This window comes from Plectropomus leopardus, chromosome 16 (genome assembly GCF_026936395.1).
Source record: "Plectropomus leopardus strain MGB_pleo_1.0 chromosome 16, ASM2693639v1, whole genome shotgun sequence".
Lineage (NCBI taxonomy): Eukaryota > Metazoa > Chordata > Actinopteri > Perciformes > Serranidae > Plectropomus > Plectropomus leopardus.
In genome coordinates, this window is record NC_142191.1 from 11009348 (window position 1) to 11028888 (window position 19541).

The following is a 19541-nucleotide window of genomic DNA, read 5'->3' on the forward strand; positions in this document are numbered from 1 at the left end:
ATCACTATATTTTGTTTGGCAATATTGTATCAATACACGGACACCAAGTATGTTTTTTTTTAAATTATTATGTCATTTATATCGCAAATACAAATTCAACTTTTGGCAACCCAATAGAATAGTAAAATCAACTGTTATTCAGTTCACTAGATACATTTCTCTGCATAACAATTACTGAGGTGAGATGAAAAACAATCTTATTAGATGAAGCAGATGATGACAAAGTTTTCCTTTGGGGACATCATTTCAACAGGTAATACTTATGTATTGCGATGCTGCAATACATATTGTTGCAATCTCAACGTGGCCCAAAACATTCAAAATCCCAATAATATTGTATTGGGGCTTAAGTATTGTGATAATATTGTAGTGTGGGACCTCTGATGATTCCCACTCCTGTTAACGTGTGTATGTGATATTTTACGGTTGCAACAGTATGAGACTTTCATGGTACGATAACCCTCTCAGATAATATTTCAGTGTCAGATTGTCCCCATATTACAGAATTATTAGTTTTATCCGTCACAATGACCCTTACAGGAATTAAAACAGAGGGCTTTTTTTTAGATAAAAAAAAAATAGTACTATAACTAAACCTTTAAACCAATCCCTTCAGAAGGAAAGCATGTAAAGAGTCTCCCCTTTGAAAATAACTAATACAGAGGCGAGATTCTCTATCCAGTCGCATTATTAAAATACAAGTTTTGGTGGCACAGTCAAAGCTAGAAATGCTGCCAATGTCTCGCTAAAAAACAAACGGTGTTGTTCTTTATTGGTCTAGAACAGCGGTTTGCACTGGTCTGCAGCTTGTCTCCATTTCGCTTAGGTGTCACACCATCAACCATCCCCTCCACCTCCAGATAACAAAGTCACATCATATACATGCACTCAGAACTACATCACTTTAGAAACCTCGATATGACACATAAAATACATACATAAAAACTAAAAAATGAGAAATGTACAATGCCAACATTTTTTTCTGGCGACTGGGCTGAAAAATAAAAAAATCTAATTCTTCTGCAGCGTATTTCTCCCTGTATGATTTATGATGATGTCTTTGATCGATTCTACAATGAAATTACATTGTAGCTGTGCTTGAAATATCTCCATGTGACATGATGTAATCAAAATATCAGCCAGTTATCCTCAGGGGAGTAAAGAAATATAAAATGGTCCCAGAAATGCACATCATCGTTGTGTTATTGCAGTAAGCGGATTAAAGGTGAATTCGCCCCTTAACTCCCAATTCAACGTGTATTTACTGTTTCATTTACATAGATTCTTGAGGGGTTTTAGCTCCTAAATGGAAAGAGGCCTGCTTCATCACTCACAACCAGTCTGTTCTGGTTCAGTATCTGCAAAATATTTTGGTTGCATCAAATTTTCAAAAGCCTTGGGATGCATCTAAAGCTCAAACCAAGCTTTCTGTCTGCTGTCAGCTCATCTTTTCAAAGCTCAATCAATCATTCTGACACTTAAAAACTGCTCCCAGTCTTGTGTTTTACAACATAAAGGCGGTGGTGGGATGACAGGGCTTTGACAAGAGCTGCCGTATCGTAACGTTGAATTAGGGCTTTCTCTTTTATTTTCCCCCAAGGTAATTACAGTACAGTGAATTGCTACTGTGTGACTCAAGATGTCAATAAAAAGAACATTTTTCTACAAGTTTAGACAATCTAGAGAAGTTATTATTGTTTATTACTCACACATTTTCCTCTATCCTTTTAAATCTTCTCTAAGTGTTGTTATTTAACTATCTGCATACTGATGACTTAATATGTATATATACATAATACATTAATAATAATTATAAAAAAAGTAATAATTATTTAAAAAATAAAATTATTGTATTTTATAAAAAAGATATATTAGATATACAAAATATAAATATAATATATGATCTTAATAAAGATAAAATTATATTTAATTATATAAAATATTTACAAACATAATGGAAAAATTATCCTAAGAAGTCATGCTAGAGCAGTGGTAGGGATGGTGGAGTGAAGAGTGTGTGGAGAATGTATGAGTAAAAGAAATTTTTTTTAAAGAAATGTAAATTTGCAAGTAGCCTACCATGTGTTTTTTAGTTTGATATTTATTCTTTTTATGTTGGCTAAGTCATTTATTTGTATTTATTTGCATTAGCTGTTGTTCTTGTGTGTGTATATATAAATATATATATATATATATATATATATATATATATATATAATTTTTTTGGAGGGTGGAGGGGGCTATGGCAACTAGGGCGCCGAAATGTGCTAGGTCCAGCACTGTCTGCTTCTCACCTGCAGTCAGGCGCAGGGCACCAGCGTGTATCTGGATCAGCAGCCAGGAAACGCCTCAACTGGTACTCCTCAAACCGCTCCAGCAGCGCCCGGTCATCCAGGATGGCACGAACATCCAGTGGCGCTAACGTCTCAGGGCACTGCGGGCACGCGATGCCCACCCGGCTCTCAGATATCTCGATGCGCAGGTACTGGCGGAGGCAGTCGGAGCACGTCCGGTGGGAACAGGAGGTGAGTCGTGGGAAGTGGCAACGCGGTTGACTGAGCAGGCACAGTGGGCACTCCTCCAGGTGTTCATCCAGTAGCTGCTCCTGGCTGGAGGAGGAGAGGGACAGGACGCCGGTGGAGCCGCTGCCGACCCCGCCCACGCACTCGCCGGTGACTGCACCGTCCTCGCCTGCCTCAGCCGCTGCTGGCGGACCTCCTCCTTCTCCTCTTTCTCCTCCAGAAACTCTTGATTCTCCAGCCTCTTCTGCTGTGAGGCTGAGGTCCTGTGGACAGTTACAGAGCTGCTGATTTACCAAATACGATCATTAACATTAAAAATGTTCTCACACACAGAGTGACAAGCAGGGTCAAAACAAGAGGGAGGGCCCCAAGGGGAGGGAGGCCCACGAGACGCCTGGATTGAACAGTTGGGTTTTGTTTGCATTTTTATATTTTATATTATATTCTTAAAATTATCTGAATAAATAGGTTTAAAGACTGAATTTTGTATTTAAAAAAATAAGGGGCCTCAGGGGCCCCTCTCAGCCCGTAACCCCTATTTTTGCTCATTGTGATGTCATTTCTTGGAATTTCTTTAAATGCTTCATATCCCTAAAATCTGTACAACCAAAGCTTGAAAATTGTGAGTCAAGAAACCATAATAAATGATAAAAGTAATGAAACTGTGTCGTTAAAAGAGATAATACAAAAACCAGCATAAAGAAAGAAAGCAAAGTGACTTTGTAAAACAAAAATTTTAATAAATGCAGGAGAGAAACATCGATCAAGAGAGGGGGCCCACAGAGACCGTTGAGGCCCCATAATTTATTGCTACGTCCCTGGTCACAAGTTGTGAGGACATTCTGCTGCTTTCCACAAAAATAAGATTTATTTTAATAAATAAATGAAAACAAATGGAACATCCCCACATTTCTGGTGAACATTTCTATTGCTGGGTGTGTATGAAGGTGGATGTTTGGTGTAGCTGGTTTCTTGGCAACATAATTTCTCGAAATTACCAATTAATTAAATAAACACTCTAATGGATTTGGGCTGTAACAGGGAAGCAAGCAGAAGCTAATACGTCCAAAGTTAATGATCTACAGCCGCTCTTCACGTTCCTCATTTCTTTTCTGAGACATTTTGATTCTGGCAACAAAACTAGACATAAGAGTATCAGAAATATGGAGGGATGATTAAACTAAAAATGAGCAATTAATACAGATAATAGAGCTGAAAATCATCTGTGAGAAAGAATAATGAAAAACAAATACAAATTCTGACATATTACTTAATTTTTATCCAAATTTGAATTTCTGTCAGTGTGTTTACGAAGACAGAATTACCAATAAAACTCTAAATATCTTTGTTAAAGGACTTTATAAAACTAGAGACTTAAATGTGATCACATTAAAGCCAAAATCAAACATTTTCACAACTCCACAAATCTACCAAAAGCCAAACAATAACCAGGAGAATTACTTAAATTTGACAGATATGAGATCCGTTCCTCAGTCTCACCTGCTCTGGATGCTCGCTCGGGGTCAGCGTGATGGCCACCTCCTCTCTCGGCCACGCTTCCACAGGCCTTTCTGGCTTTGGCTCCGATTTGGGCTTCCTGCTGAAGAAGTTCAGGAAGCTCAGCGGCCCCGTCTGCTGCTTGGGCCTCTTCATGGTCAGGGACGAGAGCGGGAGCAGCAGCTGAGGAGGACAGGCCAACGACCATGGGCAGGATGCAAAAAAGCGTGCGTGTGTATGTGCAAGAGAGAGAGAGTGTGTGCAAGTGTGTGTGTGTGAGTTTGTGTGTGTGTGTGTGTGTGTGTGTGGGCGGGTGAGCACAGCGAGCTCTCACGGCTCTTGGAGCTGGGCGGCTGCTCTGCTGTGTGAAGGAGGAAGAGCGGGAGAGATGGAGAGGTAGACGACAGGGAGGAGGTAATCCCTGCCCGAGGGGAACATCACTAATTTGGAGCCTTTCCGAGGCCTGGTCACGTGATTTACTTTGTCTCTCTTCAGTCTTCTTTCCTCCCTCCTCTTCCTCCTCCACCTCCACCGCAGTCCCCTCAGTCTGAGTTAGTCCTGAACTGGCCGAGTGTCCTTCATCATTTTAGGCCTCCTCCTCACTAGCGGTCGCTTAAACCTGTAAACAAACATCACAATGATGACTAAATTAAAATCAGACATCATTCTGTCAATAAATATGTTGCAATACAAATAAAAATCTCCTTGAATTCAGGATGAGAACCCAGTATTAGTTTTTATTTAATTACCTGGTGTTGCACACAGGGCAGCTATGTTCTACAAAATCTTCAGGGGCTTACACAAAGATATATGTAAAAATATGAGGATCATTTGGCAGGAGGACACAGGATGTGAATAAAGCAATGAGGAATGGTTGAAAATACTGTCAAATACTGTGAAATATATAAAGGAAACGAGGGAGAAATTTACTCAGCTTAAAATAATTCATAGGTTTTACTTTACTCCACAGGGTGGGTCTGATTTTTGTTAGAAATGTCAGACAGAAACAGGAACATTTCCACATGCTATCTGGGAACATTTTGAAAACGTCGGGAAAATGTAATAAAAGATTCAAAATAAATTATGTTCCCTCTATAATCTGTTGTAACTTGCTTTGATTCATACTGTAAATGAACTTTTATTCTCTTGTGAACACTGTTGAGGTAGAAAAACCTCTCGGTGAACCCCATTCACATGAATATGAATGTAATCTAAGAAATTTTTGCCTCTGGCTGCAAATTCAGAATCCTATAACACAGAACAGCAAACAGGACTTTTACACAAAAACACAGATGGCTCAATCTGTGTTATACAAAGGCTTCATTTGTTACATCATTATCGTCATTAGGAATCAATTAATATTCAGTTACTGCAAACTACTACATAAATACAAATCCATTTTTTTGTGCTGCATTAAGATGCCTGTGGCAAGCATTTAAACCATTAATCCCTGATCAAATTGGTTCGATTTCTTTCAAAAACCTTGAGAAAAAAGGGCCATGAGCAACTTGGCAAGAAATGTTCTGCAAATTGCAAGAAATTTGTGTATTTTGGAAATATTATTTTTAAAGCTAAAAAAAAATTGTTTGCATGTTTGTATGTTTTTATATTTTATTATCTATATTTAAAATTATTTTACAGAATAGTTATAATTTCAAGCAGCTTTTTTTAGGTAATTTTCTTGTGTTTTCTTCTTCTTTTTTTTAACTTTCCTGTTTGCTTGCTTGTTTGTGTGTTTGTGGGTTTTTTGCTAATTTTCAGTTAATTTCCTTGTACTTTTTTTTTTTTTTACTAATATATGAGTAATTTTTGTCTCATTCCCTCTTAAATTGCTCATTGCCTTCTTCACATCTTTTTGACAGAATCAAGGCTAATTTTCCCAGGTTTCACAGGGTTAAATGGTGTGTTCAGTCTCTCTCATTTACTCAAAACCTGAGCAGACACAATACCAGGAACAAAAAATCTGACCTTTCAATAAAGTCACAATATAGCTGATTCCATCTTTGCCATTTTACTCCTGAATCTCTCACTAAAATCCCCCGAGAGTCATTTATATGGTATAAAATTCAAACTGGAGGGGTTTGGGTCTGTGCGACCCGTCATCGAGACTCAGACACGAGCATTAAGGTCACAGCCATGAGACACAAAGAGCAGAAGGACGACAGAGTTGTGACTGGTCTGACAGAAAGGATCGGGGGAGGCGGAGGGTGAGACAGCGGAGAGGCAGTGATAGACAGCACAGACAACTCATTCTGTCTCCATTAGGCAGCCGCGAGCTTTCATAATCAGGCCCGGAGAGCAAAGAGAGCATGAGGTGATTCATGCAACCCCAGACCAATTAAAATAGCTGTCTCCATATTGACACTGCGTCAAATCGGACCACGGAGCACAGCATGAAGTATGATACGGTGATAGATCATCTATTTAAAGATCCGAAACAGTTTCACTTTCTCTAAAGTCAAATGTGATTTTTTTTTAAATATCTAGTGAATAGCACTGGCCAGAGGCAGGCTACAGGAGCTACATGCTTCATCATTCTTTTAACAAGGATGCACAAAGAGTCTGCATTTATGTAACACTGCAGTGCCTAACCTGCCTGCTTGCATAGAGACTGAGAGTTAGAGTCGTATTTATATTCTAGTCCTGTGGATACGTTTAAATTGACTTGAATAGCAGGCTCCTCTTCAGCAGCACATCATTATATACAATATGGTAATTTAAGACGAAAGAAAAAAGCATGGCTTCCCTTTGAAATGTTGGCTCCTTAAACAGATGATTAGTTTTATTTTAGATGCAGTAAAAAACTTAAAAAAAAAAAAAACACAAAACAAAATGGACTAAAATACAGGGAACATTGCAGACAGCTGTTTTTGTTTAGTTTGTGTATTTCGTGGTGGAATTAACATCCTTCACATTTGTGCGAGCAAAACTTGAAAAGATGAAAAGAGAGAGGATCTTTTCGGACACCTTTTTAAAAATGTTTAAACCAAATATATTCAAATAACTTTAAACAAACAAATGTGTCAACATGAAGACAAATTTAGGAGTTAAGAGTCTTACAGCATGCATCTACATGTTTAGAGGTAAAACTATGGAGGCCCTGAGAGGCAAAAAAAATCTGGTGATCCATTATCCAAGTCTGATCTTTATTACATCTCAACCAATTTTTATGACTTAAAAAAGGGTGAAAAAAGGTGTTGCCAAAGTAATATTTCTGTGTTCATTATTACTTTTTTTTATCTTTATCTGTGAAATAAAGTTCAGATGGATGAAAAAGTTTGGTGTTGTGTAGATAATTAATTTCTTTCTTTTTTGTGATAATATTAATGGCTTTTTTGCCTTTAGGCTACAGGTTGGAATTGAACTGGGCTGCTGCAATGGACTCAGCCTATATGGGCTGCACACTCTAACTGGTGAGCACCTCATTTCAACTTAACGAACCAGCCATTCTTTGACCATTTTTCGATCTTTTAAAGCTAGCGACAGGAACAAAAAGAAACAAAAGTTCAGCTCAAAACAATGCAATCAAACTGACCCTCACACGCGTTGCATTCAGTTAGGACATAGTGGTAATAAAACAAGAATAAATGAAGTACACCCTTCAAGTGATCTTTTTTTAATGATTGAAACTGTATTCAGAATACCACACATTTAATCTGTAACTGTAATGGAATAAAGTTACTCATATTTTAGTACTTGTAGTCAGTTACTCCCCAACTTGCTAACACATATTATACAGAACGTTACTTTTATGTAAAGTTTTGGGAGGAATTTAAAGTCACGTGGATGAAAACATGAACGCTTTTAGTCCTATTTAGAACAATCGGCGGTGGTGCGCTGTAGCTTCTTATGACTGAAAAAAAAGAAAAAACAGAAGGAAAAACAACTTGCCCAAACTTTTCACTAAATATCTTTTTTTCCTTGTTTTCACTAATTTAAAAAAAATAAAGGAACTTTAAAAATTTGTCCTGGCAAAACTTTTTTTTCCACTTGTCATAAAAACAGAAGCGAAAGGTATCAGACTTAGAAAATTGACCATCAGAAAAAAAATTCTTTCTTGCCTCTCAGGGCCTCCGAACACTGACGATAAAAAAAATTAAAATCAACGTCTTTTGTGATAAAATTAATCTTGGTCTTCTTTGAGAAAACTAGAGGAACACAAACAGGCCAGATGAGAGGAGTGTGTGAACACACTCACAGCATTCAGTTTCACACAGGCCGACAACAGGAAGGATACAATGACACCGTTGAAGCTACAGTATCTGTACTACTCTTACAGACTGACAGTGATGGTAAACACTGCAGCAACTGCAGTTTTGTCTTTTTTTTTAAAAAAAATAAACTTCTTTCTAATTTCTCTCGACAAAATCTTCCTTTGGAAGAAGTGCAGTTCATATAAGGACATCTTATCCACAACTTGACCATCAGTTACAGTTATCATTTGTGGTGTTCATTCTCTCCTGACTTTTCCCTATATTTTATAAGTGAAAACTGTAATCTTTTGTTAAATTCAGACTCAAATCTCTCATGAAAAAGCAAGGTAGTGGAGACATCCTGTGTTGTGTTAACCTCTTCCACTCTGCGAGGACGCTGCTGTCCTCAGCTAACGCTATTGTCTTTTGTATCCTGTAGGGGGCTGGGCACATTTAAAGCCAGAGTGGAGATACAAGGTTTCTTCTCATGTCCACTTTATGCTAAAACGTCAGTTTTTGGTGAAACTCATGCCGTCTTTGACATTTAGTACAAATGTGTTATTTGTGCCTATTGTTTTTGAATACTCCTGCATACCGAGGTTCCTAAACATTACTGGAATTGCATTAATTGGGTCAAACTGGAAAGCCGAGACTCTTGTGGATTCAGTGAGCCCAATGTACTCATGTGTTATGATATTAATCCCCATAGTAGCTGTTTCATTGTAGTGAGACCTTTTTTTTCTTTTTCAAAAAATGGACCTCACTGTATACAATGATCTGTTGTGACCTTTAGGATATTCAGAGCCTCATGAAACTTTACAGCCTGAAACAAGAGACCTCAGGCATTCAGAGGATGGATGGCAAAAGTATCAAAGCGTGGATTTTTCTACTGCATTAATCGAGGTCTTGATGTCTTAATGTGGTATTTTGGAGATATTTTTGACTATTTTTATCAGTTTTCAAGTGGTAAAAAAAGAGTAAATTTAGCACCAAATCTGTGTAACAAATGGTATCCACCCAAAAATTCTATAACAACTTATGCTACATAATGAGTATAATTAATCATAGGGTTTCCAGATTTCAGATGATGTATACCACTTCTATGTAGCATATGTAGCATATATTGTTAACCTGAAGAAAAAGACAAGATTGGGTCTATGGTAAGGATGGAGGGATATGGAAGAGTATATTATGTTACCCCCAGAGAAAAAAAAGAACTTCGAACTCCCAGCAACAATTTCAAAATATTTAGTCCTCCCTCTACATATTTCCAGCTTTTCTGCATCCGGCAACTGTGCTGTGCATCCGCTTGGATTTCACCAACATCCATATTCCACATGGAACTGACTTTCTTTGCCAAAGTAGAGGATCCAAAGCACCGACCTCGGTGATAAACACTCACTGCGCTGCTGTTTATTTATAGACGTAATTCCCACATATGAAGACATCAAAAGCGCACACATAACACATTCAATAGAGCTAAATCTGCATGCAGTGAACATACTGTCCCTGTAGTGTATCTACGCCTTCACGTTCACATATACAAGCTTAAAAACACACACACACACACGCACGCACACACACAGGCACACTGATACATGTACGACACACATACACAGAGATTTTAGTGTTTTTGAACTCAGTGGGCTGCAGTGGGGACTTATCGCTCCAAACTATAAAACAGCGATTCCCAACTGGTGGGTCGCATTCCAAAAGTGGGTCGCAAGTCCATTCTGAATGGACAGCAAGTGACTCGCTAACATGTCAACTTTGTAAAAAACACGCTACAGTTTTGAAATTCAGGAAAATTCCGGTACAGAGCTTTTATTGTGAAGTGCCATTTCCTGCTGTGGAGTTGATTTTATTGCCCTGTGTTGGTATTATTTAGCCTATTAACATGCTGTGACTTTGCAGCATCATTGTCACTGATATTGAAGCAATAATATGCACTTTTTTGGTTACAGTTTTTTACAGTTAAGTTTTAAGTAACTTGCACTTTATTCTTGCAATATGTTTAATTTCATTGTGTTCGAAACTTGTGTGTCTTGTTTACATTTTGTAAAATATTACTGAATACGTGACCAATTATCTTATGTGTGAACCTTAAATTAATGAGTAAGAAGAAATCTGGACCCCGTGGCTGGACCAGATGGGAACCACAGGTAGCCAGGTAATTCGGCAACAAAATTTGCTGCTTAGCTTAAAAATGTTGTCACTATGAGGGAAAGTTTCCCATCAGTTCGCTCAGAAATATTTGTTTTGCACAGACATCATTGCTCTTACACAGCTGAGCAAAGATAAAGAGACTTTGCACAGACTGTTCACATTAAATTAGATCACATAAAACATGATATCAACAGGAACAACGAGGGACTTTGAGTTAATCAATCATTGCAGAACAATGTGCACAATCATTAATTTTATGATAAATCAAGCATTTCTATATGACATCATACTACATTGTACTCCACTACTAAATGCTGGCAAACTGCGCTGTGTTTTGGCACCAAAGGACAGAGTGTGAGCGGGCTCTGGTCCACACATAACTGCCAGATGCGACTCAGATTTAAGGGCTCAGACTTGGATCGAGTTGGGTTGAGAATCAGCTCCAGATAGCAGTACAACTCAGACTAGTTTTGGACCAGTAACGGTCCTTAGAGTCAGTCCAGCTATTCTGACAAGTCTATTTAGGACCGCAAACTATGTTTACCAAAGTAAGGCCAAGGCTTCTGGGGCCGTATTCACAAAGCTTCCTGGTACAGAGAGTTGCCCCTAGTGACGAAATTCTAAGAAAATGCTTGGGATTATGATGATTTCTAAGTATTTTCCCTTAAAGTTAAGACTAGTTCCTGGTAAAGATAAAAGTAATTCACAATCAGCTCCTACGGTGAAAAACTGCTAGGCATGGGGAGGAGGACTTTTAAGATCTTCACTGTTTCTTGAGCAGAGGAGAAAATATCAGAAAGACAAAGAAGTAGAAAAATATTCTTCTAAAGCTGAATGACAGAGAGTAAATGAAATGCTACAGATTAGATGATGCAGGGATAATGTTTGTGGTCGATCTCATAAGTGGTGCTCTTACATCTCCCACACAACACAATAACGATAAAACACCAGAAGTGATCACAACACTAAAATATTTGCAACTGAAGAACTACAGCAGTGTGAGCACAGTTTCCTATCGTGATGCAGTTCATTTTATTTCCACTGGGTGTCCACATCTTGCAGGCTCACAAAGGGCATGTCTGTGACAACCAATCACATCTGTTAGAATAATTTGTCATACCTAGCAACAGGGTCAACCACACTTCCTCACTTAGGGTAAAGTTTCTGTCCCTTCTTTGCTCAGAAATGCTAAGAACTTTCTTAAATCACTCCTAAGCAAGGACTTCTTACTAGAATTTTTTAGGCTAAATTAGGAGCTCTTACAAGTTTGACTCCACGTTTGTGAATACGTCCCCTGAACTTCTAAACTGAAGTTTATTTTTCTTTTTCCCTTCAACATCTGACTAAACCTTCCATTTATCAAGGATAATGGTCTTTCACTCCAACTGTCCTGTTCACTTAATGAGCAAAACATCTATTGTTATAGATCATCATCATCATCATCTTGAATCAGATCATCCATCCATCACAAACTGCAGAAACGAAGACCACTGGCATGCACACACACTTCCGCACACACACAAACACACACATCATTATGCACATAAAAGTCTGAATTATGTAGAAACAGAGACGGAAATGACAGAAGACGCTTCTCGCCGATGAGATGCTGTTTGTCTTTCATGACCAGTGGCTATGATACAAACACAATGAACACCAGTGTTAAGGCTGATTCAAAGTCAGTGACAACGACTGATCACAGTCACAAGGAAAACTTGTAACAATAAAACTTGTGGGGCATCAAAAGCGGTGTGCATTTTGACCTCTTTAACCCTTTGAAACCCGAGCAAATTGGCTTGATTTCTTTCGAAAACATGGGAGGAAGGCAATAAACAACAAAAGAATAAATTACCCCAAAATTAGTCAAAAACTAGTTTAAAAAGTAACAAAAAATTACCAAAAATTAGGGTTATTCACATGCTCAATAAATTGAACATGTAAATAACCTGAATACGGTGCTTAAAAACAATAACGATTCTGTAACATAATTTTACATATAGGATTATGATCATTTTGAATATAATTTTCAAATTTCCCTGTTTTTTAAAGTAATTTTCTAAATCTAAAAAATTCTTGCCATTTTCAGGACATTTCTTGCAAAGTTGCTCAAAGTTGCTCATTACTCATTACTTTTTTCCCGTGTTTTGGATGAAGACTTAAATACGTGAAAAGTGGTCTAAATGCAGCACAAGAAAAGTGATGCTGAGGTTTCAAAGGGTTAAATATGCTTTGTCATGAGAGGGTGGGGGTGTTGGGGTGGGGGGGCTGCTGTCTTTAATGCCATCCCTCAGAAGGCTCAAGGGAAAAGAGTTAACAAGACGAGGGATGGACGCAGATGCTGCTTGGAAGGAGAGAGCACATCTTCAGTTTACAGCTTAATGATTTTCTTTTCCGTTGAATGTGTGTGTCTTTGTGTGTGTGTGTGTGTGTGTGTGTGTGTGTGTGTTTGTACAGTATACCGTAAAATGCTCCTGAGGCCAAAGACTCACTCTAAGATTTGACCTCCCCTCTTTACAGTATAGGACTCCTCTGATGTTTCATACTTCGCTCCTTTTCTAGAGGAACTCTTGGCCACGTTGAACGAACAATCCTGTAACACAGCCTCTACAAGAATTCAAATTCTTAAGGCGTCTTGGGGGATTACAGAGAATTAGAGGACAAATTCAAAATCTGTCCTAGAACTTTCTTTCGCTGCCAGAGCACAGAGAGCTTCAATCACACTTTTTTTTCACCCTCCATCCATGTGCAAAGTTTAACCTAAATATCAGGTGAAATGCCTTTGAATGACAAGGATAACAGTGTGTCATACTTGTGAGTAAAACTGCTGCTAAAGGTCGAGAGACACCGACCACTGCGAGCAAAATAACTAATGGAGATGGTCAAAATCAAAACATACTTATTTGCATAATCTGTATATAATACAATGCATAGAAACAATACAAGCTGTATATACAAAATCAACAATTTCTCTATTAAGTAGAGACTGTAAAGGCTCAGGCACAAGCAAAAGCTTAGAAATGCCTATCCTACATTTTTATCAATTTAAATTTATCTTTTAAGAAGAAAAATGAATCATTCAGATTTGTGACCCTGTTTACCTGTTGTAAACCATTCTTTTGAAAACCAACAATGAGTAACACATCTTAATTTAAAATTGGCATTATTCCACTTTATTTATTTTCTTTTTCATTTTTTTCTTTCTTTCTATTGCCCAATTATTTAATTTACGTACATACATTTTTTAGCTTTTTTTTCTCTTTGTTTTTCTAGTCTCTTTTTGTCCTTTTACTATTTGCACAATTGGCATGAAGAGAAACGCAATTTCAATTCCTGTAATGTCTAACAAACATGTCAGAATTAACAATAAAGATGATTTTGACTTTGACATTTTAACCTCAACAACAGAAATGCATCTCATTTTAACCTCTTTTTTCACATTGGCACAGAGAAATTACAAAACCCTCTAAAACTGTATTTGCTCTCCTGTATTAAAAAAAATCTTTGTACATATTCTGTGTGAACTATTTATTGTTTTCAAGTCTATTTTTCACAAGTTAATAAGGAAAGGAAGTATACATCACGTATGTCTCAATGTTGCAAAGGGAAGACAGTCAGCAGGAGGCGGACGTCTTGCTGAAGAGGACTCCAACAACATGGCTGTTTGACCTTTTGACCTCCTGAAGCACTTCACGACTGACCGACATCTATTCCATGCTACACCAGAATGCAAAACAAAAAAGCTTCAGCCACACGCCTCAGTCTTCATTCACAGCGGCAAACCCTCATTTTTAATTTATTTCCAACAGGCAAAGGAAAAACTGATCCCTTGTGCCAAAAAGCATCAGCGGACATCATTACATAATGTACAAAGGCTTTGGCTGGAGTCTCGTTTCCTTACTTACTGACATGATTCAGCATGCTGATTCACATAGATTTTAATCTGACGACAAAAGCAGCACGCACTCACACACGATTCTGCAGAAAATACAATACAAAACTTTTAAAGGTGCATTCCACCATTTCTACACTTAGATAACGGTTTAACCCTGATGATGTCACTGGGGTTATCTCAGCTGCAGCTTGGAGACTTTTTACAGAAAGTAGATTACTCTCAACATGTGTTCATAAGTGGAGGAATGGAGTTTGAAAGACGAGCATTTACAATCAAGTCACCAGAATAAATATTGTTATTGTGTATTCATCAACATTGTGGTCAACGTGTGGTTATGTTCAGGCACAAACACACAGTTATGGTTAAGAATGGATCATGTTTTGGCTTAAAACACCCACTTTTGGTGGCACAATTGTTGATGGAAATGTTGCTGATGTCTCACTTAAGAAAAAACAATTCTGGTTGCACAAAGGTGGCTGGAAATGCAGCCAATGCCTTGGTAGAAAACAATAGCTCTTGCAATCACAACCACTACTGAAAATGCTGTCGATATCTCACCAAAAGACATTTACTCCTTGTGGCACATCAGGGCTAGAAATGTTGCCCATGTCTCGCTAAAAACACACTTTTGGTTGCACAATGGCAGCTGAAAATGCAGTCGATGTCTCGCTAAATACAATTTGTAATTAATTTTTTCATCCATGTCTCACTAAAAAAGACCTACTCCTGGTGCATTAATCATGGCTGAAGATTTCTCCAATGTCCTGCTGAAAGGATTTGCCATCTGTTGCACAATCGTGGCTGGAAATGCAGCCTATGTCTCACCAGAAAACAACAGCTTTTGCTGACTCAATCACTACTAAAAATGCTGCCTATGTCTAACTAAAGACATCCACTCCTGGAGGCACATTTGCTGCTAGAAAAGTTGTTGATGTCGGATATGCAGCTGATGCCTTGCAAAAAACACCTGCTAAAAAAACCCACTTTAAGTTGCACAGTTGCAGCTTGAAATAAGGCCAATGTCGTGCTGGAAAACAACAGCTTTGGCTGACACAATCTCAGCTGGAAATGCAGCCAATGTCTCACAAAAAACATGCTTTTGATGACACAATCATCACTAGAAAGGCAGCCGCTGTCTCACTAAAAAATATCCTCAAAACATGGATTAACAACAAGATCTTTTCACTAAAGTGTAAAACTCAATAACTGTCAAGGATCATAGACAAAACAACTGACTTATGTAGGTCACATTCCCCCACATACACAACAGGCTAAAGTTATTAGCATAAGCCTATGGCATTTTACATTGCAGAAATTAGCTTAACTACTAGCAGACTTTTCCTCTACTCATAACTTAAACCGTTTACTATTATTTATGCTTTAACTTACTCACCGCTGGTTCAAGTCCCTGCACAGACAGAACAGCACGGATGACTTTCAGTCTACATGCACATTTTTTCAGTCAACATTGCTGAAACAGAGCAGCTAACCTAAAGTTAGCAAGAAGTCTGTGAAGTGGCCCGGCAGGTACGTCATGTTTCCTCAGTACGGCTTTTGTTTACATATGATGTGCACCGTCTGTTTACTCTCAGTATTTGCCTGTGAGGGGATAATATGGATCGATGTTTACACTTTGCATCAATGTATGTGATGAAAAAATTATCCAAAATTCAGGAAATCTTGGGTTCTACTCCTCAGATTTTAAAAGTTTTTATTTAAACTCTCTTGTGAATGGTGGTACAATACTAAATTGCTGATGTATCCCTTTAAATTACCCATCCAGGATACTGAAGGCAATGTTTATAATGAAGCAGATTTTCTCCTAAAGGTGTACTATCATTACCTCATCCACAGGTGAAAATACACCAGTAGAAGTAGTATAAAGAGGTGGGGCCCTTTGCTGCATGTCATCCCCTCTCTCTTCCCCTTTCATGCTTACATACTGCTATGTCAAATAGAGGCAAAAAGCAAAAAAAAAAGTTTAAAAAGTACTATAAAACACTTTAGAGTGACTAAAGAGTGATGCCCTACAGCTGTGACATTTGACCTGTACAGATGGTTGGCTTTGTGTCATGAGATTATCATATCAAGTCATGCTTTCATCTAATTTCATACATATAAAACAAATGGGTGCCTGTGACTTTAATGTCCTTAAAAGAAGCCTTTACTGCAATAAATCAGGACAAACTGCACTGTAAGTAACCCTGTGCATATGACAGTTATTTTTTACTAAATCCTTTATAGCCTTTTTGATTTTGCATATGACTGTCAATAAATTTAAGTCTCTCCTGTGGCTCTCTGCCTATCGATGACAGATAAAATGACAATGACAGATGGGATTATTATACAACCACCAGCATCTGCCCCCAAAGCATTTCCCCTCGTTTGAAATGCCAAACAGGCAGGAACCAGGACACCTTTTTTTCTGCATTTTGTCCTTTGAATGAACCACATTATTATCCTGACAGCCGCGTTATCTCCTTAGTTTTGAAGCGTTTATTTGAGTACACTTGTAACAAGCTGTTGCCATGCAATCACTGAACAGAGAGGAGGATGTCTGATGTTGCCTTAGCAGAGGGAAACCTGATGATACACCCTATTAAATATCTTCACTGGACACAAGCCCACATCAGCAATGCGGGTTTCAGAGGCATGAGAGTGACCTCAGCCTGCCCACACACACACACACACACACAAACACACACGCATACACACACACACACACACACTTCTGCACTCCGCGGCATCCCTGACCAAAATATTCTGTTTCTGCACCATGTGGCGCTCAACACTGAGCCATAGTGACCTCTGGCAGCCTGCAGGCTACTTTATGTTGTTGAATAACCACAATATAAGGGATTATTTTTTCCCATGACTATTTAAGTATGTGATGTGTGATTTCATAACAGTTGTGTATGTGCACTTATAACTCACTGATAAATTTTAAGTCTACGGATTAAATTTAAAAAAAAAAAAAAAAAAAAGCTGTGCTATTTAACAAAAACAAAACAATACGCGATATATTAGAGATGTCATTGCAAATTTAAAAAAATATTATAAAAGATCAACGCATCCTTGCAAAACCTCCACATTTATTTTTAAAATCAGTACACATTTTCATACTTCCATTTTAATCATTCAAAGAGGGGGTCTGCTCAGGGCATCATTGCAGGGAGTGGCATGTTTAATAGGCTACGTATTCGCATTCACCTCCACCTCCCGATATCATCATTAACACGAGCAAACGCGAATATAAAGATGTATAAAATGCGCGTTTCAAAGTCCGCAGATAAAACACACAATAATATCTATTACGTAAACGGTATCTTACCTCTGTGTGCGGCGCCTTCTCCTTGCAGCGTACAATCAACAACTGGCTCCTCCCCTCCAGGACCAAACACAGATATCTCCCCCGTCTCCTCCTCTTCACTGCCGCACACTGATCAAATCTGACCGTCCGAAGCTGCACAGAGGCCGGGTACGATGCTTCAGACCGGTCCGGTGCGGAAGGGAGCCGAGGAGAGGAGACCCTTGGTGAGGAGAGCCCTTCAGCTCGGTGCGGCAGCAGACTGATGGCTGAGCTGTGCGGCGGCCTGAGGGGAGGCACACTGCAGTGACAGGAACCAATGGGATGACGCAGAATCCCAGGATCTCCTATTCATAAATGCCCAGTCCCATAAAAACGAGAGGGTCCTCGCTGCGGACAGCGGCAGGGTCCGGAGTCCGACCCCGCCCCCCAGATGTTCTGATTGGGTTCCCTTTCACTTCCTTAAACCTCCACACTGTGTGGCGGTAATCCGCCGAAAACTAAACCAAAATAAGTGAAGCGAGGGAAGAAACCCCACTGTTTTCGTCTTTAACCCAAACCCCCAGGAAGTGCGCCAGGCGCTGATGCAAAATTTACACAGTGGCCGAAAGTGGAATTACACCACTCGGGTCGTCACCAATGGCCCAGAAAGACTTTTCCCCATTGACTAACATCACAAAAGAGACGTCTGTAAATCTGTAAACATTTTTTTGTGAGCGTCAAAATCCCCCGAGAAACGTCTTGTATTCCTGTCTTGATGTAAACCATCCGGTTCGATAACATTTGTTAAATCTAAAAGAGCAGCAAGATTAAATTTCTTCAGACTGCCATTCAAGCTAGCGAGGCGCTAATCCGGAAGTTGGTCGCTCCGCCGGCGGAAGTTACCCGCTCGGCGACACTCGGCCGCGTTCGGCTGCCCTTAATCTCTACTACGCATGCTCTATGGGCCAGCAGATCCGGGTATTTTTCACATTTCTGAACCCGGAAAAGGAGCTTTTTCTGCTTTCTGCGCCACTGAGCAGACTTCACTATAAGATATCCATGCTTGAAACCGACTTTTAAGTACCGAATACTAGAGATGGCAGTTTTGGCACCGAAGATCAGAATGTTTAGAAATGTTTCGTCACTTTCGGTGGAGAATTCATTATCGGCAGTGACATTGGTCAAAAACTTGACTGATATTTGGGTCAGGCCGATAAATCAGCCTATATTTCTTGGAACAGATAAATCAATTTCAGTAGAGACCTCTGGCATTTTTCTATAGAAGTTTCTTGCTTCTTATTGTTATAAATTATGTATATTTTGAGATTAATTTTTTTCTCACTTTATTTAACAGTGAGAGCCAAAAATTTGGAACCTTTTTCCTATCAAGGGCCATTTCAGTTTTTATGAAGCCCTCCAAGAGCCATAGGCTACTAAATTTCTGAACACATATGATATGATGCAACAATTGTAGATTCTGATAGTATGAAAAACCACAGTTGTCATGGTTTCACGATTATTTCATGTAAATTACACTCATTCACCAACTCCTTCTGCATGATATTTCAGCTTCTTAGCTATTAATTAACTCACTGCAAAACTTGCCCCCCTAACATTGTCTCTGTCAGTGTGTAGTGTTGTGAAAGCTGATTGTTGGGCACCCCAACTCCAAAGAAGACCGTTAATTTTATTAAAACGCATTTGCCCTTTTGTCCATTTTATCATGTTTCGAGCTGTAATGACTCGTACTTGCCCTTTTTCATCACTTCCGGCACAACCCCACAAACTAGGTAAAGTGCTTTACCTTTTACTTCGACAAATAAACAATCTTTCGTCCATTTCTCCTGGAAAACGTGGCATTCTGCATCCATCCTCCTTTTCTTGGCCCTGGCCATGTCACATATCACTTGTCAATCCATCCCCAATGTTATTGCGCGATTGCACGTATCCTCACGTGTTGTGTTTACTGACCCTGAACCTAA

At 38.9% G+C, this 19541-nt stretch overlaps 1 protein-coding gene across 4 annotated transcripts in view; it reads right to left on the minus strand.

Moving 5' to 3' along the window:
- Positions 1 to 18449, minus strand: part of LOC121955105 (E3 ubiquitin-protein ligase RNF19A) — a 35125-nt gene extending 16676 nt beyond the window's left edge. For 2 of the 4 annotated variants that reach the window (XM_042502906.2, XM_042502904.2), the window contains exons 1-3: positions 17602 to 18447; positions 4023 to 4638; positions 2295 to 2785 (exon numbers count right to left, since the gene is read on the minus strand). In XM_042502906.2, the coding sequence (XP_042358840.1) occupies positions 2295 to 2785; positions 4023 to 4175 (644 nt within the window). In that variant the 5' untranslated portion in view covers positions 4176 to 4638; positions 17602 to 18447. Of the gene's footprint in view, positions 1 to 2294; positions 2786 to 4022; positions 4639 to 17601 lie in introns of all 4 variants that reach the window. The other 2 variants (XM_042502905.2, XM_042502907.2) reach the window with 2 other exon arrangements.
- Between the last annotated feature and the right edge of the window lie 1092 nt (positions 18450 to 19541).